Source organism: Cyprinodon variegatus, unplaced genomic scaffold (assembly GCF_000732505.1).
Source record: "Cyprinodon variegatus isolate N-32 unplaced genomic scaffold, C_variegatus-1.0 Scaffold69, whole genome shotgun sequence".
Classification (NCBI taxonomy): domain Eukaryota; kingdom Metazoa; phylum Chordata; class Actinopteri; order Cyprinodontiformes; family Cyprinodontidae; genus Cyprinodon; species Cyprinodon variegatus.
Window position 1 is genome coordinate 579,846 of NW_015150522.1, and position 27,583 is coordinate 607,428.

A 27,583-nucleotide genomic window follows, 5' to 3' on the forward strand; every position below is an offset into this window, starting at 1 on the left:
TTTTTATTTCAACATTTGGTTTTGATTTTCCTGAAATAGGGCGGATTTGTCCAAAAAAGTGCAATGTAACCTGCCTCCCTTCATGAAATGCTAAATAGAGGCTTGAAATTGCCCTGATGAACTGGCCTTTACTTAAGCCTTAAATTACAGAGTTTCTTAGCCAGAAATAGTCTCTAAAGGAAGAACCTAATAAGGCATAAAAGAGGGTCTCATTGTGGAGAGCTGGTGGGTGCAGTGGTTGAGACCCACATCCTAACTCACGCCCCCTGTTCCCGGGTACCTACACCCATTGTGCATGATCTGACCATATTGCAGCTTTTTCACTGATGAACCATTCATAAAATTGGGGATTCCCAAAGAATTTTCCATTCATCAGTCCATCCATACACATAACGGTGACAATGTAGGCAATCCGCCCTAAATACTGCTTGAGGGTTAGCATGGAGGTTAAGAAACATCTGCTACAAAGCTCTTCTAACAGTAAATAGTACAACCACATCACACTCTTAAAGGTCAATCGAGTTGACCTGTCTATAACTTGGGATCCCACCATATTAGTCAATGTGAGTTGACTGGAAGGTTTCACAAGATTTCCTGTGAGCCTTAATGGTTTCGCAAGAAATCCTTTGTTGGGCAATTAACATAAATGCTCACAGGAACTTTCGCTTTTACCTCATGGCCATCTGCAAATGTCCATAAAGGATTATGTGCTCATTTCCTTTACATAGCCCAATAACATCAGTCCCAGATTAGATTTAATCAGCTTTATTTGGGCTGAAATGATTTTCACTGGAAAAGCCTTTAATGAATTCAAAGGAAAGAAATTTAATGATCTCAATTTTACACAGTGTAAATTTCAAAATTACCAATAAATCTATGGACTATAGTTATTTTCCCCTTTTCAGCTGTCTGCCAAACAGTCATTACTATCTAAATAAAACTGCTGTTTGTTTCTTATCTTTCCCAATACATTGGGGTATCTAGCAATGCTTGTAACATTGCTCTACATTTTCAAAATGTTATGTGATCTCCTAGGTATAGGGACGTAGGTTACTTGATGAAGTGCTTAATTTTGGGAAAGGTAGAATTCATAGTGTTCTATGGCTTCATGGTAATGTACAGTACCTTTGTTGTGATTTTATCTCTTTTTATTCTTATTTTTTTTATCTTTATTATATTGTATAGTTGGATGTGTGTATATATTGTATAAAACTGTAACTGGAGCGTGTAACATAAGTAATTTCCCTCTGGGATTATTAAAGTATTTCTGATTCTGATTCTGATGTTACTGTCTTGTTTTTAATGAAATTTTGATGTTACATGCCCAGCAGTTCAAATAAATGTGAAGTACATCCGGTGGAGATTATGTGGCCATTTAGAATACTGAGATGATTTGAATATTTGTTAACACAGTCAGAGATAATGGATAGATTTTGTTTAGTTTAGTCAATAATGGGTTATCTTCGTGAACTTTAAGTGCACTTATGTAAATTCATGCGGAGTATATGTGAATACTTAGAACTGTGATGCCATAGACTTTTGTTTTTTAATTTGTGCATCTTCTTTGATGATCTGACCCATCAAAGTAACAACTACACTGAAACCCTGAAGGTGTACTGTGGTGTCTGCAAAACATAATAAATACATCTTCGCAATAGGATTTTGCTGCAAGATTGGACCACAATGATATGAGATTTTAAAAATGACTTAATGAAATCTTTGGAAAAATGAGGCCTCAATAGAAGGGAAACCAAAATTTATTTGTCAGTAGGGTTTAACACCTAACCAGAAGTTAATACTGGAGGCTCTGAGATCAGCAGGGTTTAAAAACAGTTTTACTCTTTTTTGGGCAGTCCATCAATTATTTTTTAGTTTTAAAGGGATGTTTTATGGCATTTGAATCTTGTAGTGCAGGCATGCACTGGAAAAGAGGTTTATACAATGCAATTTTATTTAATAATCCCTGTAAAGTGCCCTGAGATGGCATCTATTTTGAACTGGCACCATATAAATAAACTGAATTAAACAGATTTTTTTTCCCTCCTTTATGTTAAAATGTTTTTATTGCACCAGCAATTGGTTGTTCCATTTTATTTTATCCATTTATTGTTCTGTATGTTCATTGAACGTTACCTGTATCAATGTGGATTCATGCCATGTAAGTCCTTCTTAATCCTCATCATTGGGTGTGTTTTATCATGACATGTTTGTGTTTTGCCGTTACCAGTTGTGAAAACTGGGAAGTTTTGTAGTTGAGCTCTTGGCATGAGATAAAACTCTCATGCCAAGAGCTACGTTAATAAACATAACTCAAAAGAATTTCCAAATTCTGGTGTGAGTCTAAAAACAAAAAAATAAAAACATGACTTCTTGAAGGAAACATTTTATGGGTAAAAAAAAATACTATTATTAAACTATGACGAAGGATTAGTCAGACCCAAAATATAAACTACAATAAAATACCTGAACTTTTTATTAGGGTAAATAGGTTATGATGTGTAACTCTTTACATCTAAAAATGTTATCTTTTCCATGACTGTCCTGCTGTGAGTTCACCCCAGAATGAGGAGTATTTCTGGATGAATCACATTTAAACATAAACAATGATCACCTATTATTCGCATGTGATCAAACACTTACGTGCACACACAAAACCTTCTAAAAACCCCTTAGTCACTGTGTTTTAAATGCTAACTTACATGCCCGTGCATGCAGGGCAGACTCACTTAATTGAAGCGGAAACGTAGGATCAGAGAAAACTTTTTTTTTGGTGGTGAAAACAGATACCAGGGAGGATTTCATGAATCATTAAGAAAATAATCATCAATGTTATTCAAAACAAACCTGTTCTCTTTCAGAATAGCAACTGATGATGTCAAATAAAGCAGACATGCTGTAGGAAGGGAGAAAATATTTTAAATGACCATTTACCTTGACTATTTCCAAGTTGGGATGCATTTCGTGTGGGAAAATTTGTAAACAAATCTTTTAAAATGTAAATGATTTGATGTGAAACTAAACAAATATTAACTTGCTTGCATTCATCTATGTATCTCAAAAATACTCTTAAGACACTGTGTTTAAATAAAGCTGTAAAATTTTATAAATAAAAGTTTACGACTTATTAAAGTGTAAATATACATTTAGATATATATATAATATATTTCAATAGGTTTAACAAAAAATAATATACACAGTGGGTTTGGAAAGTCTGTTTTTTGATGTAAAAACTTATGAAAAATCCCTTCAGCGCTCTCCCATACATAGATTTATGCCCTACAAACCAACTGAAAAAACAAGAATATCTGCTTTTGCTATTTTTTCATATTCAACTTCTTACTCTTGCAATATTTGGTGTATAAGTTTCTAATAAAACTATAGGACTTTGAGGACGTCTCTTTTCCAAATGCCCTTTTCAAGTCCTTTGATAGACTTACTATCGCACTTTGGATTATGAATTAAAACATATCAAAAAACACAAATCTATAAAGATTTTTCCTGTTAAGCTTTCTGGTGGACAAATAAATGGTTTAGACAAAGAAGGTAAGCATTTTAAAAGATTTACAACTTTACAAACCTTAAATAATGTGATCATTATTTATTAAGAGACAGACAGACATACAGAAATCTACTCCATTTATTCTTTTAATCAGACATTTTATCCCAATAAAACTCAATGGGGACAGTTTGAATCATTTGAACCTTTTCCCCCAATGAAACTTGCAAATATGTTTTTGAAATACAGAATAAAAGTATAGAAACAACAGATTATAGGAAAGGATAAGAGAAAATTTACAAACGTTTTTGATTCTTGATCTGAGTCAGTGAAACATTTATGATATATAGCAATCACACTAATTGTTATTTTTTCAGTTTTCTTACCCACATGATTAAACATACTCAGGTCTCACAACAAATGTATAGATGTACTTGTCATTAGGACAGGGATAAGTAAGAGGCTGAGAATCATTACTGATGTATGCCATCATACTGTCAAAGGCCTGAATCTGACAGATGTACCCATTCTGGCACTTTAGCAAGACACGGTTATTGAAGCGGATGTTACTCCTCCAGTTATCACTGTTCTGCTGAGCCAGCCTTGCTGCAGGAACTGAATTGCATTGCACTCCTTTTGTGTTACACTCGCTCTGGGATGTGAGGACATCTGCGTCCCAGGCAATCATTTTGCCCCTAAACATAAGACTATTGTGGAGAAGTGTTTTAAAAAATTTTTTTGGGATTGAAATTATTGTGTTGTCATAAAATTGGATATCGTCATCGGAAAAATCTTCATATTTGTCGTTATAATTGTGGTCGGTTGTGTCAGTGCTCGGACTTGGACTTTATGTTGGCGGCTTTTCCAAGGGGTTAAGAGCAATTCTCCAGGTCTCACTTGATATAAGGTGAAAATTATGCTTGTTTTTAGTTCTATTGTATGCCATCTCCTTTCATTGGATCACAGATACTCTGGTCTAACCACAAACCTGTAAGTGTACTTGTGGTCAGGACAGGGATAGGCAAGGACCTGGGTAACGTTTGAAATCACATAAGCCATGGTCTCTTTGATCCCTTGTATCTGAGCGACATACTTGTTTTGGCAGATGATCAGGAGGCGGTTACGGAAGACTACGCTGCTTTCTGACGAATACCAGTTCGTGCGGGCCAGTCTGACTGCAGGGATAGATTCACACCGCACACCATAGTCATAACAGTCACTGTGGGTTTTAAAGACATTTACATCCCAGGTGATCATGTTGTTCTTAAACAGAAGGCTGTTGTGGAGAGGTGTTCTCAGCTGTTTGTTTTGAGGGGATGAAGTAGGACTTGGATAATAATAACCATAGGGGTGTCTGTATTCGTAAGGTAAGTACTGGTTTTGTCTTCGAGACCCCGAAGGTTTGGTACTAGGATCAATTTCAATGCTCCAGGTCTCACTTGTGTAGATTCTGGGTTTATAATCATCACTTTCATTGCCTAACTGTGATTTGGTTTGATTATTGTAGAGTTGAACATTGAACTGATATGCTTTCAAGACACTGTCAAGGTAAACATCCCTGTGAGTCTTATAGAGAGAAGTGGAGCCCAGCTCATACAGCTTCTCGGCAGGAATCATGGGGAAACGGACCAGACGGAGCAAGTCGGCCTGGCTTTCTGAAGTCAGGGAGTCTGCATTGGTTGTGATCCAGTTTTCTAGAGTCTGAAGTAAAACATACTCATCAGGTACCACCAAATCTGAGCGGACAAGTAGGGAACGAAGGAGATCCACAGGAAGACTGGCCCAAACAGGGGAACCTGTGAGGTTTTGGAAGTTCCAGGCCAGATACTGGATGCAGTTTTCCTCAAGAACAAGGTCCTTTGACTTGACTGCATATTTGTAAAGTGAAACTTGGGAGTAAAAGGAAGCATCATCTGGGAGGATTTCAGAGATCACCCTACCAACATCCTCCATCAGCTGCCTAATTCCAAAGTCTAAACCAAGTTGATGAAGGCACATCGCAGAGGAGTTGGTCACGTTGATCTGACGGGTGTAAAGGTACCTGTAAAGGAACAAATGTGAAATATTTTCAAAAGAACAAGTATTCAAAACAAACACACAAGCATAGATAAATGTCACTGCACCTTATGAAGGAAGAGAGATATGGCTGACAGGCTTTGTTGACAGTGACTGTGATGTTACTAGTCCCCATTGAAGCATTGAAGTAAGGGTATAACATGAGGATCGCTTTGTGGGCACAGATTGTTGTCTCATTCTCCTCTGGGTGGACATACTCATGCATTTTATCTATTGGGGTCTGGAAAGTTATTAGGTAGTCACAAGCGCTGCTGCTGTCAAAGAGTTTTCCAAGGTCATCTGAGAGGGTGATGCTGTGGTCCAGGGAGTATGTAGAGTCGTGAAGGGCTTTATTATGATCTAGAACTAAAAGTAAACCTCATTTAATAACTATACAAATAGTTTGTGGTGACAAAACAAGTAATTTTCCTGCCTTAGAATCAACTTACCTTCTGTGTAACACACAACTCCGGCATCCTCTGCGTGTCTACAATCATGATTTCCCCACCCTCTGAATGAACAAGATGCAAGTTGTTGCTCTGTCCCATAACAGTCGACATTATCCATCCAGATGGGCCCAAATGCTATAATAATGGAAGAAATAATGATCAAATATCAAGAGTTTAATGGTGCAGCTCTTCATTAATGGCTAGCATTTTGCTTCCATCTAGTGGAGGAAAAATAGAAAAAATGGCACCTTCTCCATAGACTCCATTAGTCATGGCAGATATGGCCCTCTGGTAGTTAAGCTGACGGCAAACTACATGGGCATCATCCAGGTCCCAACTGTCATCACACACAGATCCCCATCTTCCATCATGGTAAATCTCAACGCGGCCTTCTGAGGTTATGTTGGACCCAGACAGTCTCACATCACCTTCATTTGGCTCATTTCTTCCTAAAAGCAAAACCAGACGAAGACAAGAAAAGACAAAAGTGATACATGCATGAAAAACTATTAGTATAATTAAATGTAAGTCTACACATTTTTTTGATTTTGTCTGAACACCAAACATGTATTTTAAGCAAAGATGTCTCTAACAACTTAAATGACTTACTGAGATTGTGGAACAGGTATGACCCTTCTGAGAGACACAGAAGCACAGCGAAAAAAGCAGCAAGTGGTTCTGAGTTCATCTGAGTGAAGACAGAAAAAATGAGAAAAAATTGATTTAGACATAACACATCTGCATCTGCCAGACATTTTGCATGAAAATACCAAATGTCTATTTGCTCATATGGTTTTCTTACACCTTGTACATTTAAAGATAATATGTTTTTTTAAATATGGACTGATGTAACCTAACCTAAAATATACATGAATAACAACTAAATGACACTTTTGTATTGTAGATTTTGAGCCTTGTAGCTTCTCCATTTAGATTAATCAAGAAAAAGTATGACTCCTTTGGTAGAATTAAAGAAAGTTTTTCAAAAATCCTGAAAGTTGTGCTAATCAGCCACAAATTGTTAATCAGGTGGCGAGGATTGAGACAGCTCTGCAATGACCCTCCTGGGTCATAACATACAAAAAGTCACAGAATATGGTGTAACACCGGCTTACTGTCATCCCTGATTTACTGTAAGAAAAATTACTATAATTGTTGCATGCTATAGTTTCTACAAGCATGTGTGGCACTATTAAATAGTTAAGATATTTAAAATAGTAGCACCCCATTTTATTTATTGTTTAAGGACCCTTTGTGGTCACAGACCGCAGTTTTATTCTGTTGTATTAGTTAGGAGTTTAAGGTCTGCCAGACCATCTGCCACATGTTTAATAAAGCCACATGCTATTGTTCATTAAGCCATATGTTTTGAACAAGTCCTACAAGTTTCTTGCTTTTTTGAAAGACAAGGAGATTCTCAAATTCTTTTGTTTTCTGATAAAACATTTTATTGGATATACCATTTAAATACGTGAATGAAATCATTGCTTTTTATAACAACACCTACCTTTTTCCCTCTGATATTTATCTGTAGTGGCTCTTCTTTTTTTAAGCCTCTTCTTCAAACAGCTCTCCTGCAAAAATCTAGAGACGAGAACAAGAGATGTGACATTTATACCGACATTCTCTCACCAGAGTTATCATCCCTCCCTGATTTCCCAGCTTTGTTTTGATGGACATAATATAGAAAAGCCATTGTGTAGGTGTTTTTGGAGCTGTCAAAACTTGTTTAAGGAGCGGTTTTGATTTACTGGAAATGTCTAGCAGTAAAATTAACAAATGTAAAAAACAAACAAACAGACAACTCAGAGAATAACGGCTTTCACTTTCAGTTTATTTCAAAAGCTGCTTTTTTTATTTTTTTATTTTTTTAACCTGGACAGATTTATTTCACAACACCAGATAGATAAGAAATTGTTAAAGCTCAAACAAATCTTTTTCCACAAATTTATTTTTTGCTTGGGTAGGAAATGAATAAAAACTTTATTTAGGAGTGTATGTGTTTCGGATACAGGATACTAATGATGATATTATCATCAATATCCTAATAATAAATGTTGCCCGGCAGTTCGATAAACATCACCTCCGTTAGCTTAATATATAAAATCTGTTAGTGAAGAAATCTGGCACATAGAGTCTCAATATTACAACCAGTGCTATTCATATCTCCCACAACCCTACAACGGAGAAAAGACATTGCCATAAATGAGCGAGAACAACAGCAACTCAATAACCACAGCAAAATTAGACAATCTTCACAGTTCAGTTAACACTGCAAACTTCGGGTTCCCGTCACGGATTAGCGAACTGCGGTCCGGATCTGGACCCAACCTGATTTAAAACATTTAAAACCTTTAAAACAGAAAGGCAAGCAAGTAGGACGGCCTTACATAAACATATTACCAGAATGATTTGCAAAGGAGAACCACTTATTTAGATGATCCACCCGGAAATAAAAGATCGTCCTCTATAACTTTAACTGAGTCACTATAAAGTCCACTATGTGTTCCCCACTCTATATAGTGATTGAGGGATCTAGGGGTTAGGGCGGATGTTTGGACGCAGCCATGGATATTTCCAGGCTGTCACACACCTGATATCAATTGATAGCAGATTAAAAGTTTTTTTTTTTAGCTCCAATTCTCTGAATCAGGTGTGCTGAAGCAGGGAAATGTCATGGTTTTGGTTTTATTGTGCTTTACTTTGCTCCATTTTTCCTAGTTTTATTGGTTTAATTCCTATTTTGTTGTAGTTTCTAGATTTATGCTAGTTCTCAGGTTTTTCTGTCGTTCTCTGTTGCCTTGTTCCTTTCCCCTTGGCTCCCTCGTTGTCTCCTCACACCTGCTCCTTGTCAGCTCGTTAGCCCTGCCATTGTCTCAGTCAGCTGCATAAAGGCTCTGTTCGAAATCCTGGGCTGCATCCTCCAAGGACGCGGTCTACCTGGACTGGATCCTTCGAAGTCCGTGAAAATAGGGAGACCGGAAGTGTTTTGGCTGTGAATTCGAACAGGTCTACCCTTTGGCGGGTTTTACCGCCGTATGCTCTGTTGCTTAGCAACCGTGATAGTTGACACACAAAACAGGAAAAGAATGAATACCGAAATTTTCAAAACTTATAATAAAAAAAAATATTTTTGTCATTATTGTATTGTTTATATTTTAACTCTTCCCTATTATGTTATTCTTAGACATTTTTCTAAGGTCCTTATTTGTGTGACCATTTTCAATAATCTTTCTGCTGCTGTAAATTTGCCCATTGTGGGACAATAAAGGGATTTTCTATTCTATTCTATAAAGGGGGTAGAAATATATAAGTAAATCTAAACAATGTATGTATAAAAATATATCTGCAAAATCTCTAATATTCAACAACAAAAAATACTTAGTTAAGCATATTGTGCAAAACAGCTATAAAAAAATTAAACTCCTCTCAGATTTATAGTCCCCACACTGCAGATATATTAGAATCTGTCCTTAAATTACAGCCAAACCCATTTACACAGTTACAGATTAAAACCTTTAGATAAACCAAACATTACCGCCACATATCTGACTCTATAACCATTAAAACAACTATTTTCATTCATTTCAGACGGAACTATTCACAGAGTTGTATTATATTAAAAACTGAACTTCCAATTTTCACCACTGTTCGGCGCCAAGCAACCTTTCCTCTGATCATGGAGCAGCCGGCTTGCTTGGTCTTGCAATGAATCCTGGGTAAACCAAGGATAGCGAGGATACATCGGACCCGTCCTTCAAATCAGGCAAAAAGAAGGACACATTTTAAGGCCGCATAACAAGGACTCTTGGAATCCGACCAGACCTCGGCGCCGCGCTATAACGTAATCGGCCTTCTAAGAGCAATACTCTCCCTCTGCAGTAACTCTTTGTTGGTTTCTTGTTGTTGCTGGTCCTGTCATCGCTGTTGTCGTTCTCACCTCGTCTCTCCCTGGCTCCTTGTGCGTGTTTTGCCTTGATGTCTCCATGGTTCTGGTCTGTGTTACATTTTTAGTTGAAATTTTGGATTCCTGCCTTTGTTAACTATTTTCATCATTAAAACTACAAGAATTAACCTCAGCCTCTTTGCCTCTGCATTTAGGTCCTCTAAACCACAACCAAGACGTGACAGGAAACATCTAAAACATGCAGATCAGTGTGCCTTGAGGAACAGGGTTGAAAAACACTGCTTTAGAGTCCCCTTCGTTATGCTTGGTTTGAACCTTGCTGTTTGTTTTAACAATCAATGTCACAGTTGTACCCAATAAAGTTTAGCTTTCCGTTTAATTTGCAGTCAACTTTGCTGACAGTTAAAACTTGTTGCACAACAGCACAGGAATAAATTAAAGCATGTTTTGACCTGTTTAGAAAGCAACTTTCCCACCTTACCTTTTATCCATATACATGTTGTCTTGTTAATGTAATGTGTTTGTGCAAACCCAGAGGAAGTATGAGTTAAAGGCCACAAACATTTAATTTGACATTCTGCATCTGTTATATTTTACCTAATGCAGAATTTAATGTTAAATTGATCATGGGATATAACTGTGGTAATAAAGAATTAAATCACCATACCATCACACTGCATTCTCCTTGCTTAACTTTAATCAAATTTGTTTGTTTTTCTTTGCTTAAATGTTGCATTTGTTTCACCTGTGACATAAAAGTCTCAGTCCACACAATATTTTATTTTATTTTTATTAAGTTTTATTTAGATAGGATTCAAGTAAAAGAATAACACACACATAAAAAAAATCTCTAGCAAGAGTGCATTGCTCACTATGTGAAGTAAGCCATGGTTGCACACTTTTGATCTAATAGCAAAAAAATATGATCATATCTTAGTATTATTGAAGCGTAAAGGTGACTAATTTCTAAATAATTGTTAAAGTATGTGCTACAAATCAGTAGCATTCTCTTCTATCGTCACATACATCATAAGAAATTGTTTTAGAGTTAACACTGCAAAAACAGACTTGAAAAAGTAAAGCATTCTTCAAAGCAGAGCATTTGCCCTTAATTTGAGAAGGTAAAAAATATGACCTGCTAAGGAAGGGAGGATTTCTGCTCTTAAAATTAGATTAGATATCATAGACTTAAATAAGATAATGGAGTTGTTGTTTTTTTTAAACATAAAGCATTTTTTTACATCTGCAAATTGTCTTAGTTCAAATTTGACCTACTTACATTACATTTCTGATTTGTGTGTTTTAGTACAGGGGCTATAGCAGTGGCCAGGACCAGTTCTATAGGGGCACTGGCCCCTGTTAGCCCCTGTCTAGAACCGCTCATGAAATTAATCTTTTTTGGTGATCATCAGTGGGTTTTGGCTGTCGTCTTTGCAAAGTCTCTTGTAATCTCCTCAAGAGAGGGTTTGAGGTGCTTTTATTTTGTGGAAAAGTTTATTATGATGACCACCTCTGGGAAGGTTCATGACTTCCATGTTTATTCCATCTGTGGACACTGGCTGTCATTATGACTCAGTCACTCCCAAACATTAGAAATGGCTTAGTTACCCTTTCCGTGATAAAAATTTGCCGGGGACATTTAAAAAAAAATCCATTCCTTTATATCGGGACACAATATGTTACTTTTTAGATATTCTAATCCGCTTTGTTGAGTGAGAACAGTTCATTAATCCAGTAATCATGCCTGGGTCGAGCTAGTAAAACTTAACCAGTATATTAAGTGCCAGTTAATTAATTGTTTTCAGAGAAAAATCCAACCTTTTTATTGGAATCTGAAAACACTTTCATTAAGATGCAATCGTATAATTATTATAGGAATGATTGATTAAAGAAAAAGGCTAAAAACATCTTAAATACTTATTTGATTTCAAATCACTTGATTGCACTTTTATTTCTTTTACCACTTCCTAGCATTGAATCACAAAAAGCGGAAGCATGAGGCAACCTGTTGATGTACCTGCCAACTGCCAAGGAAAAAGAGCGCTGAAGTTCCTGTATAACGGTTGGTGGATATGTCAAAAGATGTTCAGAAAGACACTGCCATGATAGGTAATATCATAGTTCAAAAACCTAATATAACCTCAATTTAATTGAAAGACTTTTTTAAAGCATAGTATGTTGGACATGGATTGTGTATCATTCCAATATCAGTTTCCTGTTAAATGGGTTTCACATACATTTTACAAACATATATTTGTCCAGCGAACACAAACTATGTTTTTTTTTTTAACCATATAGTTCTGTTTGTTATTAACACTTTGCCATTTTATCCAAACTCATTGTTTAGACATATTTAAAAGGGCATAATGGAGAAGTCATCATTAAATCAACACAGCGGTCATCCATTTTTGCATGCGATCAACCAGCTTGTTAAAGCCACAGACATCTCTAAAACCTCCGTTAGTCACTGTTCTAGACAGGGCCAATACCAGCTGACATGTCCTTGCATGCAGACCTGAATACTGCAATGACTGGGGGCTGTGGGAAACGAAAGAAGACTATAAAGCCGCCCTTATTTGCTGGGAAAAGAAAACCGTTTGGGAATATCCCACGTTCCAGTAGGAGGGGGGAACTGTCACACTCAATGTTTTATTTGATGAGTCTGTAATTAATGCTCAATGAGCATGTCTTTTGACCACTGTTCAGTTAGAAAGGGTTTTTCTAAAGGTACATGTTTACAAACCTGGAAAAGATCCTTTACCGGGGAGATTGCACAATGCAGCCTTGCATGAATGATGACTCAATTTTTCTGCTCAGCCATTTTATTACATACATTGCGTTCTGTCAGCAGGCCTGGATGGTTTGGTGCAGAAAATCAACTTCTTCCTACTTTTTGCGTGGCATTGCTTTCACAGAGTGTAAGGCTTTATCAACATGAAAACAGTTTTATTCTTAAAGTTTATCATATTCACTGTGGTTTAGTTTTGTTGAATGCTTTAATAGTTAAAACTACTTTAGCTATAAAACAAAGTCTGAGTAATAGTGTAGAGTAAGTAAGTATGTATTTATATATTTTTATAGTACTTAAGTACCTTGTTTTGGTGTGTCTACTTTACTTGAGTATTCATTTTTCTGAGGATTTTTACACTCTATATTTGAAAACATATATTTGCACTTTCTACTGCTTACTTTTTTATCAAATTAGGGCACAGATTGTTCATAGAAAAACAATGATAGGGACATGGATAAAGACAGGAGGCTGGAAAACATCTTAGATGATGGATCTGCATTTGCAGACACTCCCCCTTTATTAGAATTTAAATTTACACATTTATTATGTTTTAATTTCTTTTTAAATTCTAAAGCTATTTGCCACTTTAGTGCTGTGAATACCAGAGCTTTAAAAATTCAGTTGCTTATGCAGGACTTCCTTTCAGTTAAATCTAAGCCTAACCAGATCAGTATTTTTGTTTTTTGTATTCTCCCTATGAACACAATAATCAAAAAATGTATTGCAGTGATTGCCTCAGAAGGTTGTAATGTTAATGGTACCATCATTTTTGTCCATTCCTGTTTCATGAGTTTATTTTCTAGTCTGTTGAAGCATGGTTAAAAAGTAATGTTTGACTTTTTGTGTGTTCACTTACGGGGNTTAAATACTTATTTGATTTCAAATCACTTGATTGCACTTTTATTTCTTTTACCACTTCCTAGCATTGAATCACAAAAAGCGGAAGCATGAGGCAACCTGTTGATGTACCTGCCAACTGCCAAGGAAAAAGAGCGCTGAAGTTCCTGTATAACGGTTGGTGGATATGTCAAAAGATGTTCAGAAAGACACTGCCATGATAGGTAATATCATAGTTCAAAAACCTAATATAACCTCAATTTAATTGAAAGACTTTTTTAAAGCATAGTATGTTGGACATGGATTGTGTATCATTCCAATATCAGTTTCCTGTTAAATGGGTTTCACATACATTTTACAAACATATATTTGTCCAGCGAACACAAACTATGTTTTTTTTTTTAACCATATAGTTCTGTTTGTTATTAACACTTTGCCATTTTATCCAAACTCATTGTTTAGACATATTTAAAAGGGCATAATGGAGAAGTCATCATTAAATCAACACAGCGGTCATCCATTTTTGCATGCGATCAACCAGCTTGTTAAAGCCACAGACATCTCTAAAACCTCCGTTAGTCACTGTTCTAGACAGGGGCCAATACCAGCTGACATGTCCTTGCATGCAGACCTGAATACTGCAATGACTGGGGGCTGTGGGAAACGAAAGAAGACTATAAAACCGCCCTTATTTGCTGGGAAAAGAAAACCGTTTGGGAATATCCCACGTTCCAGTAGGAGGGGGGAACTGTCACACTCAATGTTTTATTTGATGAGTCTGTAATTAATGCTCAATGAGCATGTCTTTTGACCACTGTTCAGTTAGAAAGGGTTTTTCTAAAGGTACATGTTTACAAACCTGGAAAAGATCCTTTACCGGGGAGATTGCACAATGCAGCCTTGCATGAATGATGACTCAATTTTTCTGCTCAGCCATTTTATTACATACATTGCGTTCTGTCAGCAGGCCTGGATGGTTTGGTGCAGAAAATCAACTTCTTCCTACTTTTTGCGTGGCATTGCTTTCACAGAGTGTAAGGCTTTATCAACATGAAAACAGTTTTATTCTTAAAGTTTATCATATTCACTGTGGTTTAGTTTTGTTGAATGCTTTAATAGTTAAAACTACTTTAGCTATAAAACAAAGTCTGAGTAATAGTGTAGAGTAAGTAAGTATGTATTTATATATTTTTATAGTACTTAAGTACCTTGTTTTGGTGTGTCTACTTTACTTGAGTATTCATTTTTCTGAGGATTTTTACACTCTATATTTGAAAACATATATTTGCACTTTCTACTGCTTACTTTTTTATCAAATTAGGGCACAGATTGTTCATAGAAAAACAATGATAGGGACATGGATAAAGACAGGAGGCTGGAAAACATCTTAGATGATGGATCTGCATATGCAGACACTCCCCCTTTATTAGAATTTAAATTTACACATTTATTATGTTTTAATTTCTTTTTAAATTCTAAAGCTATTTGCCACTTTAGTGCTGTGAATACCAGAGCTTTAAAAATTCAGTTGCTTATGCAGGACTTCCTTTCAGTTAAATCTAAGCCTAACCAGATCAGTATTTTTGTTTTTTGTATTCTCCCTATGAACACAATAATCAAAAAATGTATTGCAGTGATTGCCTCAGAAGGTTGTAATGTTAATGGTACTATCATTTTTGTCCATTCCTGTTTCATGAGTTTATTTTCTAGTCTGTTGAAGCATGGTTAAAAAGTAATGTTTGACTTTTTGTGTGTTCACTTACGGGGGGTTCCATTAGTGCCAAAAATAAGTTTGTGTCTATGCATTAGTTTTTGTGTATAAGTCAGGTGATTATGTTAGGTGTATATGTTAGGTGCTTATCGATTACGTGCATATTTGATCCAACAAGCTTAGCTCGCCTATCTTTAGGTAGTGACCTATATTTTTCTTTGCAGTATATCTCAAGCTCCATCAGATTGGATGTTAAAAGTTATGTCTGTGTACAGCCATATTCCTATTCCTTTGTGGACTAAGGAATACCCACTCAAGATTTACAGAGGGGTTCTGATCCATCTAAGATCTCCTCCTGAGATCTTAGCACATAACATACACCTAACATAAGCACATTACATAAACACCTAACATAAACATGGGTACATAACATATACACCTTCTTTGGATGTGCACTTAGGTCCATACAACACAAAAAACTTTGTGTATGTGTTACTTTGGTCAGATTTAAGTTATTTCTGACCATTGAAGGTTTTTCTTTCCATAATTCTTTCCAATAATTGTGTCCATGTCTGGATTTTTCTGTATTTGTATTTTTACACAAGAGAAGAAGGTGAGCACTTTTGACTTTATTGTACTACTGTATAACTCTTTGTTGGTCATTTTCCAACAACCTGTGTATAACTTTGATATATGATAGGTGCAGCTCTGTGTTGTAGTTGTGTGGTAATGATGGTACCACACCACTGTACTGCACATTTCCTTATGTTTCAGTACAAATATACCAGAACAAACCACCTCTTAACTAAAATGGGCTTGGTTTCAGACAACTTTGAGACAACTTACTTTGAGAGTACATCCAATTAAAGCTCATTCATCCATCCATCCATCCATCCATCCATCCATCCATCCATCCATCCATCCATCCATCCATCCATCCATCCATCCATCCATCCTCTCAGCACATTTCTATAGAGTGCAGTCTCAGACATTTATTTCTGGAGTCATTTTATTTTCAAAATCATAATACATATAAATATATTATTGTTGATTGATATTCAGTCTGATTTTTAACCATTTAAATCACTGATTAGGAATCAAAGCAACAATTAAATGGGAGGCTTATTGGTTTTTCAAATATGCTGAACTTGATATAAGGTGAAAAATATGCTTGTTTTTATTTCTATTTTATGCCATCTCCTTATCTCCTTTCATTGGATCACAGATACTCTGGTCTCACCACAAACTTGTAAGTGCACTTGTGGTCAGGACAGGGATAGGCAAGGACCTGGGTAATGTTTGAACTCACATAAGCCATGGTCTCTTTGAACCCTTGTATCTGAGCGACATACTTGTTTTGGCAGATCATCAGGAGGCGGTTACGGAAGACTACGCTGCTTTCTGACGAATACCGGTTTCTGCGGGCCAGTCTGACTGCAGGAATAGATTCACACCGTACACCGTACCTTGAACAGTCACTCTGGGTTTTGAAGACATTTACATCCCAGGTGATCATGTTGTTCTTAAACAGAAGGCTGTTGTGGAGAGGTGTTATCAGCTGTTTGTTTTGAGGGGATGAAGTAGGACTTGGATAATAATGACCATAGCGGTTTCTATATTCGTAAGATGAGTACTGGTTTTGTCTTCGAGACCCCGAAGGTTTGGTAATAGGATCAATTTCAATGCTCCAGGTCTCACTTGTGTAGATTCTGGGTTTATAATCATCACTTTCCTTGCCTAACTGTGATTTGGTTTGATTATTGTAGAGTAGAACATTGAACTGATATGCTTTCAAGACACTGTTAAGGTAAACATCCCTGTGAGTCTTATAGAGAGGAGAAGTGGAGCCCAGCTCATACAGCTTCTCGGCAGGAATCATGGGGAAACGGACCAGACGGAGCAAGTCAGCCTGGCTTTCTGAAGTCAGGGAGTCTGCATTGGTTGTGATCCAGTTTTCTAGAGTCTGAAGTAAATAATACTCATCAGGTACCACCAAATCTGAGCGAACAAGTAGGGAACGAAGGAGATCCACAGGAAGACTGGCCCAAACAGGGGAACCTGTGAGGTTTTGGAAGTTCCAGGCCAGATACTGGATGCAGTTTTCCTCAAGGACAAGGTCCTTTGACTCGACTGCATATTTGTAAAGTGAAACTTGGGAGTAAAAGGAAGCATCATCTGGGAGGATTTTAGAGAAGAGGCGGCCTATGTCCTCCATCAGCTGTTTTACTCCGAAGTCTGAAGCAAGCTGATGGAGGCACATGGCAGAGGAATGGGTCACATCAGTCTTACGGGTGTAGAGATACCTGTGAAGGAACAGATTGGGAATTATATATAAAGAAAAAAAGTGGTTTAAAATGAAAAATATAACAAATTAGCTCAAGCTTACCTGATAAAAGAGATTAAATACGGCTGGCAGGGTTTTTTCACCATAACTGTGATGTTATTTGCTTCCACTGAAGCACTGAAGTATGGATACAACATGAGGATCGCTTTGTGTGCACAAATTGTAGTCTCAGTCATCTCTGGTGTCCCATCATCCTTTCTGTTTCCACTAGGGGTCTGAAAGGTGATCCAAAAATCACAAGCAGTACCGTTGTCAAAGATCTGACCAAGGTCACCTGAGAGACCAATGCTGTGGTCCAGTGAGTGAGTAGAGTCATCTGTTGTCAGATCACCTGGAATCAAACAAATACCGTAATCAGCCAGAGGAGTGGAAGAGAAGAAGAGATCTTTGTTATCTCTGAATGGAAGCAGTTCCGTCATATGGGTCACCATTGAAATATTCTTAGGAGACGGATTGAAATGGATAGATTTCAATGCTTGAGTTATAAATAAGCGAAGAGGTTTGAACACTTTGAATATCTCTATAGGAAGCCTCCCTCTGCTGACCTCCATGGCCATTCATCCACCCTTAGTTCCACCTCAACTGGATACTCATTATTATCATAATACCTCTCCATCAGGGTTTATCATAAGATTATAGGTTCTGCTATGCAGCAAAAGTGGTCTTTAAAGTAAAATAATCAGCTAAAGGACATTATTTAACATCCACCTGCATGACTTGAACTGCATGCATGCTTCTTTCCTCTTTATGAAAGGGAATTGCCCACTTTTCAGCTGATGGACTTATTTTCTAACCCACTTCATGTAATACTGTCCTGCTATACAGTTTATATTCAGCTATCTAAACCAGGGATCAACATCATATACTTGTATAACACATATGTAAACAAATAGTTTTGTATTTGTCCCTCTCAGCATGAAATGAGTTGCACTTATAGATAAAACAAGACTTAATTTCCCATGAGTGCTTGGAATATGTTTTCCTAACTTACTTCCTCTTTCACAGATAACACCAACATCCTCTTTATGGGAGCAGTCAGTTATTCCCCATCCACTAAACCTGCAAGACACGAGCTCCTTCTCCAGCCCTTCACAGGTAATGTCATCAAGCCAAATTGGTCCAGATGCTACAATGGTAAAAACATGAAAAAGAAATAAATATACAGGACACACACACACACAAAAAAATCATAGATTGAGAAATGAAAATGCTGCTCTAAAATCAAGAAATCTGCACTTTTTACTGCCATCTGGTGGAGGAGAAACAAAAGCAAAGGGCACCTGGTCCATAGTCCTTCCCAATGACAACAGATTTGGCTCCGGGGAAGTTGAGCTGACGACAAACCACCTCAGCTTCAGTAATATCCCAGTTGTCATCACACACAGTTCCCCATTTCCCATTGTGGAAGACCTCAACACGGCCCTCTGAGGGGCTGTCAGAACCAAACAACCTCACATTGCCTTCATTTGGCTCAGAGTTCTGCTCTAAAGGCAAAAATAGACATACAGTAGTTAAAAAAGGCCACAAAGTCGTAAAAAATGGCTCAGGGCCCACAGTCACAATATGAAACCCTCCAGCATTCACCCGAAAGAAATTTTGTTTTTACATAAATAAGCTGCCCCCCCCAAGTGAAGAGCAACTGGGATAACTTACTGAGAATGTCAAGCCTGTACGCTCCTCCAGAGACGTACAGGACAGGAAGAATAAAAGCAAGTAGATTTTGAGGAGGTAACATGTTTAAATCCTAAAGTAAAACAAAAAAATAAAAAAAAATAAAAGACTTTTTAGTTGTATTAAGTCAATAAAACATTCTGACTGCAATGCATTAATATAAATATACATCTAAAGATTATATATCTGTATATCAAGCCATCTCTAATAAAGACACCTACCTTTGCTCCGTCCAAGTCTCCACTGCGTCCCCTCTTTAGGTCTGCTTAAACTTCACAGTAGCTATAGAGTGGGGACAGTGGGGGATGCTGGATATATTTGCTCTCTGTTCTTGCCTACTCCCACAATCTCTAAGTTTCATTTAGCTTTAAAGCAGAACCAGAAAGCTGTTGCACAACTCCGCAGGGATCTGAGAGTTGTTTAGGGTCAAATTCTTTTTTCATAAACACATTTGCAAACATCTGACCTTCCCAAGCGCACAAGTAAAGAGACAAGATTCAGAAAATAGGAACCAATATTTTACTGTGAGCCCCCTCCAGTCCTTAAACAAAAGAAAAAAAATCCCATAGAGCACAATTTCAGTTTTCAAAAAAAAAAAAAAAAAAATCCATCCTTCAGATTGTATTCAGACAAAATACATGTGTCGAGTGTTCACATTGGAGCAAAGGAAAACAAATATATAATGTTAGTCAGTATGTGCATCATTTACTAAAAGAAAAAAGAACCCAAACAACATTTCCATAAATCATTTCTATACATTCATTAAAACAAAAGTTACAGTACTGTCAAAATCCATCCCCCCTCTAAACTGGCTGACAATGCTGGAACGGTCTTACACAATCCCAGAACCCACAAGACAACCTTTCAGAGACATGAGAGATGGGTTTCTGGGTAGCAGTAAGTGTGCAGTGACTGGATTGTAAACAAACTTGCACCACAGTGCGTTGGCCTCCAGAGCTATGATCTCCATCTCCGAGCCCTCTATATGAACTCTAACCCTTCATATTTCTCATCACCAATCTTAGTTTCAGGCAAAAGAATGCGTCCGTCAAGTGTAAAGGCTGTGATGTACGTCGCAATCTTTCCCGCGTCTTCCTCAGACTTGAGCGCTAAAATGATTTGGTCATCCGTGTTGGGGATGAACTTGAACGAGGAGAAGCCGTGAGTGGGAAGAAGTGGCCCCACATGGCTCACTTTGATGTCTTTAAAGTCCGGCGAGCAGCTCAGGACAAGGTTGGTGCCGCGGCGCTCGTCCGCCGTCTCCTCGTAGCGTTCTTTGCTGGCGCGGCGAGGGAGGAAGAACCAGCGCTGGAGGGAGTCGCTCCAGGCGGCCGACTCATGAATAAAATACCCTGCGGAGACAAATGAAGAGTAAATGAAGCAAGGGAAGAGAAAGAAAGTGGGAACAAAAGAATCCCCCAGGCAAATCTTCCTCACCTGGTGGCTCGATCCCTGCAGCTAGCTTCATGGATTTATACCGGGGAACCCAGTTCTCATGTTGCACATCGCCCCTGAACCCTACAACTTTCACCCACTCTGGGTTGTTGTTGACAAACTCGCCCTCGGTGGTCGTCCACTCCTTCCCAAGACCACCGATGTACAAATGTTCGTCCTTTACTGCCAGCCACTCAGCTTTAAACCCTGCCAGGAAAAAGCAGAACTACATTTAACTGACTGAAAGTACAAATAAAAAATGTTACTTATTCTCTAAACCAATCTTCAAAGCCAAAAGAAAAACACATTTTTATCCTTGGAAGTCCCAACAGAAAATTACTTGTTTTGGTTTAAAATATTACTGCATGGAAAAAGTCCATCCTCATACCTTTGGCGACACTTCCATCCCCATCGGTCAATATAACCCAGGGCACAGCCTTGTCTCCGTCTATGTGGTAGATGATGCCCGTTCTGTCATCAACAGAGTAGAGTTTGCCATTGAACACCACCAGGTCAGACAGCTCCATGCCCCGCCCCTTCTCTGACAGGTGGCTCTCCAGAACCACCCTGTCTGTGTCCCACTCAACCGCCACCTTATCTCCACTCTGCGACACCAGGAGATACCCCCTCCGCATGTAGCTGAACCACGTCAGCTTCTTCTCGCTGGCAGAGTTTGTGTCCAGGTCGGCGATGACCCCGATGCGGTAGCGCATCCCCAGTGACGTACGCTCTGGCGGAGTCAGAGGGTAAGTGTCGTTGTACTGTGAATCAGTGTCTCTGACTGAGCTTCCGCGGCAAGGTCTCCAGCCCTGCGAGGCGTACGAGCGGCCTGAGCTGAAGTGCATTAAGACCAGCAGAACCAGAGCCAGGGAGAGCGTCACAGCCACGATGGGCCGCCACTTGAGTCTGAACCGGGGGTCGGTGGGGTTGGCCATGGAAGCCAGCATGGGGAGGCCTCCTACAGAGATACGCAACGGGTTCATAGACTCATTCTGCTCCAGTCGAGTGTAGCCTGGAGAGGCAGGCATGGAGGACGGAGGCCTGGAGTGACCTACGGAGAGAGATGGATGACAACTCAAACAACTTATCGACATTATCGTTCAAATTTACAGTAAGTCTGCCTGTTTGGGTGTTTCTCAATGAAGGAGGTCAACAAAATAAAAGTTTTTTTGTTAGACACAGATCATTTAAAGTATTTATTTTAACTTTGATGAATATGGCTGGTATATAAAATTATGCTCCTTAAAAAAAAACAACAAACAGAATATTAAACAAGTCCAATCAATAGTTTTTCATGTTAACGAAAAAATATTATTGTCATGCCACGTGGCAGACATAATCACAGGGAAAACTGCTGGCTTGACAGGTTTTAAGGCTCACTGACGTTATCTACAAGGAGGGTTAGCCATAAAATATAATCACAAAGAAATTGGGCTGTTCACTAGAGAATCGGTTCCAACCATTTTAATGGAAAGTTAAGAAGAAAAATATGTCACAAAGAAACATGGATTCCTACAGAGTGATTGTTATCCAGAACAAAAGACACAACCGACTCCTGGGCTCCAGGCTCCCCTCTGCTAGAGACAGTATTAAATGGTCTATTTCTCCCTATCTAAGCTAAAGAGATGCTGAACCAGTCTCTTGTTTTCTAGTCAAAAGTCAATTATCCCCATTTGTGTACCACTGACTTCAACGCCATAGCAGAGCTACATGCTGTTTACTCAATGTTATTTTTGCAATGATGCAACAAATCATGCAAAAAAAAAAAAAAAAAACCCAAACCAATTTTCAGAGCAGTGTCACATAAATATTCTTCTCAGTAGGCTCACATTTCTTTATCATACATGGTGAAAGGAATGTTAGATTTACATTTTGAAAGGATTTACTGAAATACCTTCAACTTTCAAGAATATAAAAATTTCTTGAGACAGACTTGAGATCAGGCTCTACCGGTAGAGTTGACAGGATGCTGGTTGTTACCATTCTGGTTACACAAGTTTCTGTCCTTGCTTTTTTTTGTTTTGTTTAATTACCCTTTCTAAGCACATGTTGATTTGATCCTTATTCCTGCCAACTCATCACAAACGAAGTGGTGGCTACACCTGTTTTGTTAGCAGCAAGTAGACGCTATTACACTTCATAACAGAGATCCAATGAACAAATAAAAAAAAAGAGCAAAGAAAATGTCTTTTAAATAAAGATGATGACTTATTCTGTAATACCGTATCTTATTTTCTGAACTTTTTATGTACAAATGAACATATTTCTTTTTTAGCTTTACTTTAAGAAATACATTTTGTCCAGACGTCTTTTTAAACACTACTAGTTTTACTTTCATACCCTCTTCTTTCTGAGTTCAGCCTTCAGTCCAGGCTGCATATAGTTAACTTTTCTGAAAGGTGCAGCAATAGGTGGGGCAAAAATCAAAGCAGCTACCAATGCGCTTCGTCTGCATGGAGATCAGGAGGAGGTGATCACATCTAAAAGTCCCCATGGGTAAACCAAGAAATACTGCTCCAGCTGCCTAATTTGACTTTGAAATTGTTGCCAGGGTAACAAATTTGTTCAAAATCCTTCTTATCAAACAGAAATGTCTAAAATCAAATTTCTTTTCGATTTTACTCAGATGTGTGACTATACGAAACAATAAACTTACTTGTTTTTAAATGGTGGATTTTAGTAATGACCTATTAATGAGATTTAACCTTTAACCTCTTTCCACGGTTTTAAAGCCAATGAGAGTGGGGGGTGCTGCACTCACATTAACATACATATAAACTACAACTATGCCTTTAAAAAATAAAAAAACCAAATAAATGTAATTGATTTGATCTCTGTTTTTAGATCTTACTGACCTAAATTATTGGAGCATTAGTTTAATAAGAATATGTGGATTTCTGTAAATATGAGCTGAAGCTCTGTTTGCTTTGGGAGCTTCTGACTCGGCCTAAACACATCCTGCATTTTTCCAACATGGGACCCCAATCTGAAAGCCCCTTTCATTACAGGGACCCCAGCCAGAGAGTGGCCCATTATATCCACGGCATCAGGGGCCACACCAACAGCTCCTCTCCAACCCCACACAAAAACCTGATCTTACCTCTTCGCCTCCGCCCTCCAGAGTTCTTAACCTGAGTCATTGAAGTCGCCAAAGAAGACCCCCGCAGTCAGATCTGAGCTCCAAACTCTCCCTCTGCTCCCTGACGGTCTGCTGTGCAGCCATGACTGCGAGCTGTTTAAGCACAATGCTTGTGAACTTTGCCTACACTGGGAAGATTACCACCCAGTCCAAAGGGGCAAATGTTTAACTTGACCAAGCTGGTTTAATTAGTTATAATTCATCAGAGTAATCCATAAAGGAGGAGGGGTTAGGGAGGCATTTGTAGTCTGAACAAGAGCACAAGCGGGTGAGAGGTGAAAGGCGGCACCTTGGTAAGGAGAACACAAACGCAAATCTTTGAATGGATTTTACATAAGAGGGCTGTCGCTGTGATGCAACCATCACTCTGAGCGGCGTGAGCTTATTGAGGCCATAGATCACTCTGTTTGGAACAGCATAGTCCATATTCCTGACCTGTAGAACCCTCTATCAATTACTGACCAACTACTTCTAGGCTTTGGGTCAGAAGGAAATTCTAGTCTGTATCCAAAGGGCACACAAGGAATGTTTTATAATCAGAGTATATTTCATGGGGAATTGTGTTTTTTTTTTTTTCCACGCAATTGAAAGAAAAATACATAAAAATGATTCATAAGTTTAGAAACTTAAACCATGAGAAGTGAAATAAGCCTTTTGCAGAGGTTTGATCTTGTGCCTTCTTTCAACACAGGGTTATGGGGAGGCCAGTCTGCAGTATGTGGCACAAAAGAAAAATATAGACAAATTAAGAATCAATACATTTAGTTTATGGTTTTGGAAAGAAAATTAGTGAGAACTTTCATATGTGCCAATTAAATCTTTTCTGATTGCACTCCCTTGTTTTCAGGAGGACAAAAACAACATAAAAGGTTTGGCTATCAACTGACAATTTGACAATCTGATGCCTTACTAAGAAACACATGACCTAAAGACCTGCATGTCTGCTTTTCAGTTCCTGAAACTGTAGGACAAACCGAGATGTGGTAGGATCATTGAGCTGTTCTGGCAAAAAACAAACAAATAAACAACTTGAATGATGAAAAAAAGTGGTTGTCAACCTCTCTATTGCTGGTTGATATAAATAAACACCCCCTATTAGATGTAATTTTTACATGCAAGTTACATTTTTGCAGCTCACCTCCATTCACAGAAAGCTGCAACCAACTTCAGAGAAAGAATCAGAGACAGAAGGTGATTTTACAGCCTAATCGGAATTAAATCAAATATTGCCCTCTACTGGACTCACTGCTGATTGAGGGCTCTTTTCAGCATTTTTAGAAGCACATTATTATATAAAAAGCAAATATTTACTACGTCTTGCGTATTCACTATGGTTTGTAGACAATTAGGTTAATTAAGTTTTCATTAATTTCACCAAAGATGATGAAAATGCAGTATGTTGGGGTTTGATGTACACCAGCTGAGATTAAGCTGGGGAAAAATAGTTTTCACTTTTACTGATCAATATGCATGGATTAGTTAGCCTATTAAGGTTTAACGAAGGTTTTAAAAACTCTACACTTTCAAAATACTGACAGTCTTCCACTAAATAAGATCCACAATGTGTAGTCTTTAGTTTTAGCCTTCCCTGCACATTGCATTTCAGCTGGCTTAAGGGAAATCCAGCCACTTTTCCTTTGCTTAGAACGACTTTTTTTCCTTTTTTTTTTTTAACAAATACAGAACCACATGTTGCTTTTAGTAAAGCAAAGCTTGTTGATATGATCCTTAAAGCATACCTGCCTAAATAACCAGCTAGCATCAGTTTGCAACAGAAAGGCAAAGCGATATAACATGCTGTGCAAAAAGACTTTAAAAAACAACCGGTTCTTTGTTTTTACTCAAGTCTATAAATAAAAAGAATTTACATCACATGGTACATTTTTTCCCTGGTGAAATATAGCATGTTGATAATGTTATAAAATGATTTTTGTTACTTTTATTTGACTATTTGTTTAAATAAAAATGTTTTTTTTGTTGTCTTTTTTCTAATGGTTTGGGGTTGCATTAAATTGTATTAAAACATTCTAAAAAAGGCAGCTCATAAACTTTCACATATCGACAGACTAAATGCTGCCAGTTTGTCCATCGTTGCGTTCCTCATTCAAAAAATGAAACAGATCTTAACTGCAGAGAGGATCACAACTGTCATCTCTGCAGACCCCACACATCCTGCACACAATCTGGAAAATGGAACAGAGTTTCTTCCCCTGGACAGTTACTCTGATTAACACAATCAACACCTCATAGCCTGTCATTGGCTACACTGCTGTGAAACAAACAAAAAATCATTTTGGCTCAATCACAACCTCCATTTTTACTTTATTTGAACATTAAAAAAACAAATGACTACACACACATGTGCAAATATGCACATACTGCTCATTTCAACCTCCTTGGAAATGCATCTGGGGGAGTGGCGGCCTAGTGGTTAGGGCATAAAGCTTGGAATGCTGAGGTTGTGAGTTCGAAACTAATTTCCAGATACGACCAAAATGCAGAGGTCAATTTCTCCAATGTGAGATCAATGAACTTCAATTATTATTTTCTAAAAAGTTTTCCTATTTAATTAGAAATTCCTTGATTTTCTATACAACCAGGCCAATATAGCTGATTCTGAATCACCTGAAGCTAAAACTTCCAACACGGAACGGCATCCGTGAAGGTAACATTCAGTCGTTTACCTATCAGACACCTGAAGTGATGAAGGCAATTTAATGGATGTGTTGTCCAGTTAGTGCTCTGCTCCAGGACGTTTCAGGTTTATATCCGGGACTCATTACAGACGGTAATATTAAATAACCAAAGATACAAACTACAAAAGCTTAATATAGGCTGTTAGGAAGGATAGAAGGAAGTCATATAATGTTACATATTGATGTGTTCACGTAGTTTGTAGGTAAAGGGACGGACATATGTTCGCCACTGCCACACACACATCTCTAAAGCTATGTTATCCGGTTTTGTGTTCTGCCATATAGCTTATTAAAAGCAACTATGCCGTGATAAATCCCATATGACTAAAGGAACATCTATAAAACTCACCTCAGATCTTAAATCCTCATTTGACAGCAGGCTTCGGTTGTCATTATCACGTCGCTTCCTTCTTCCTTCTTTACTCACAAGCGGTCCCTACTTCCTGTCATGGCCGATGACGAAAGCGACGTGTCAACTGATGTGTGGATCGTAACCGAGCCGATTAGAGGCGCCAGTTCCTTTGCATCAAAATTGGAAGTTGATGGATTTTAATAAACTGACAGAAGACACAGTTTTCATTACATGTTTGGATTTAAACGTAACCAATATAAAAATATACCATCGATATCCGTCAGAATTAGCTAGAAACGAAGAGTTGTTTAGGGTCATAAAGAATTGAGCCAAATATATAGGATCTTGAAGAGGAGTCGGACTTCTAACCTTCTATGTCACAAGAAATGTACCAGAGTTGCGTTCAGGTGCAATCGAAATTTTGCCTACTTTCCTTACCTCAAATTATAATTTTTTTTCTTGTTTGCTACAAATACATGTTACTGACTGCAAAAACATTTTAGACAAGTTTTATAAAATAAACATATTTACTACAGTGAGTTGTACTGATAGTCGATCCATCAAACTGCTTTATTTAGAATAGATGTCTTGATTCCAGCTTACCGCCCCGTATGTCTACTTGCCCTTGGGCAAAGCACTGAACTATGAAAATTGCATGAGAACTTTACACATTGTTTTTGCAAAGAATCTTAAACATGTCA

General features: G+C 37.9%; 2 protein-coding genes across 3 annotated transcripts; both read right to left on the reverse strand.

Moving 5' to 3' along the window:
* Positions 1-3,592: 3,592 nt before the first annotated feature.
* Positions 3,593-19,646, reverse strand: LOC107083137. The gene is made up of 12 exons (XM_015372136.1): positions 19,483-19,646; positions 19,244-19,334; positions 18,871-19,074; positions 18,582-18,716; positions 17,633-17,921; positions 16,470-17,549; positions 13,668-13,674; positions 6,610-6,688; positions 6,249-6,449; positions 6,001-6,135; positions 5,620-5,917; positions 3,593-5,537 (listed from the first exon to the last, which is right to left on the reverse strand). The coding sequence occupies exons 2-12, from the start codon at positions 19,323-19,325 to the stop codon at positions 4,457-4,459; spliced, it is 3,591 nt and encodes a 1,196-aa protein (XP_015227622.1). The 5' UTR covers positions 19,326-19,334; positions 19,483-19,646; the 3' UTR covers positions 3,593-4,456.
* Positions 19,647-19,766: 120 nt separating this feature from the next.
* Positions 19,767-26,987, reverse strand: cant1 (calcium activated nucleotidase 1). Of its 2 annotated transcripts, none has more exons than XM_015372200.1 (4): positions 26,880-26,987; positions 21,084-21,746; positions 20,699-20,902; positions 19,767-20,613 (listed from the first exon to the last, which is right to left on the reverse strand). In XM_015372200.1, the coding sequence occupies exons 2-4, from the start codon at positions 21,721-21,723 to the stop codon at positions 20,243-20,245; spliced, it is 1,215 nt and encodes a 404-aa protein (XP_015227686.1). In that variant the 5' UTR covers positions 21,724-21,746; positions 26,880-26,987; the 3' UTR covers positions 19,767-20,242. The 2 variants fall into 2 exon arrangements, with proteins under 2 accessions (XP_015227686.1, XP_015227685.1); XM_015372199.1 differs by lacking the exon at positions 26,880-26,987 and adding an exon at positions 23,796-23,965.
* Between the last annotated feature and the right edge of the window lie 596 nt (positions 26,988-27,583).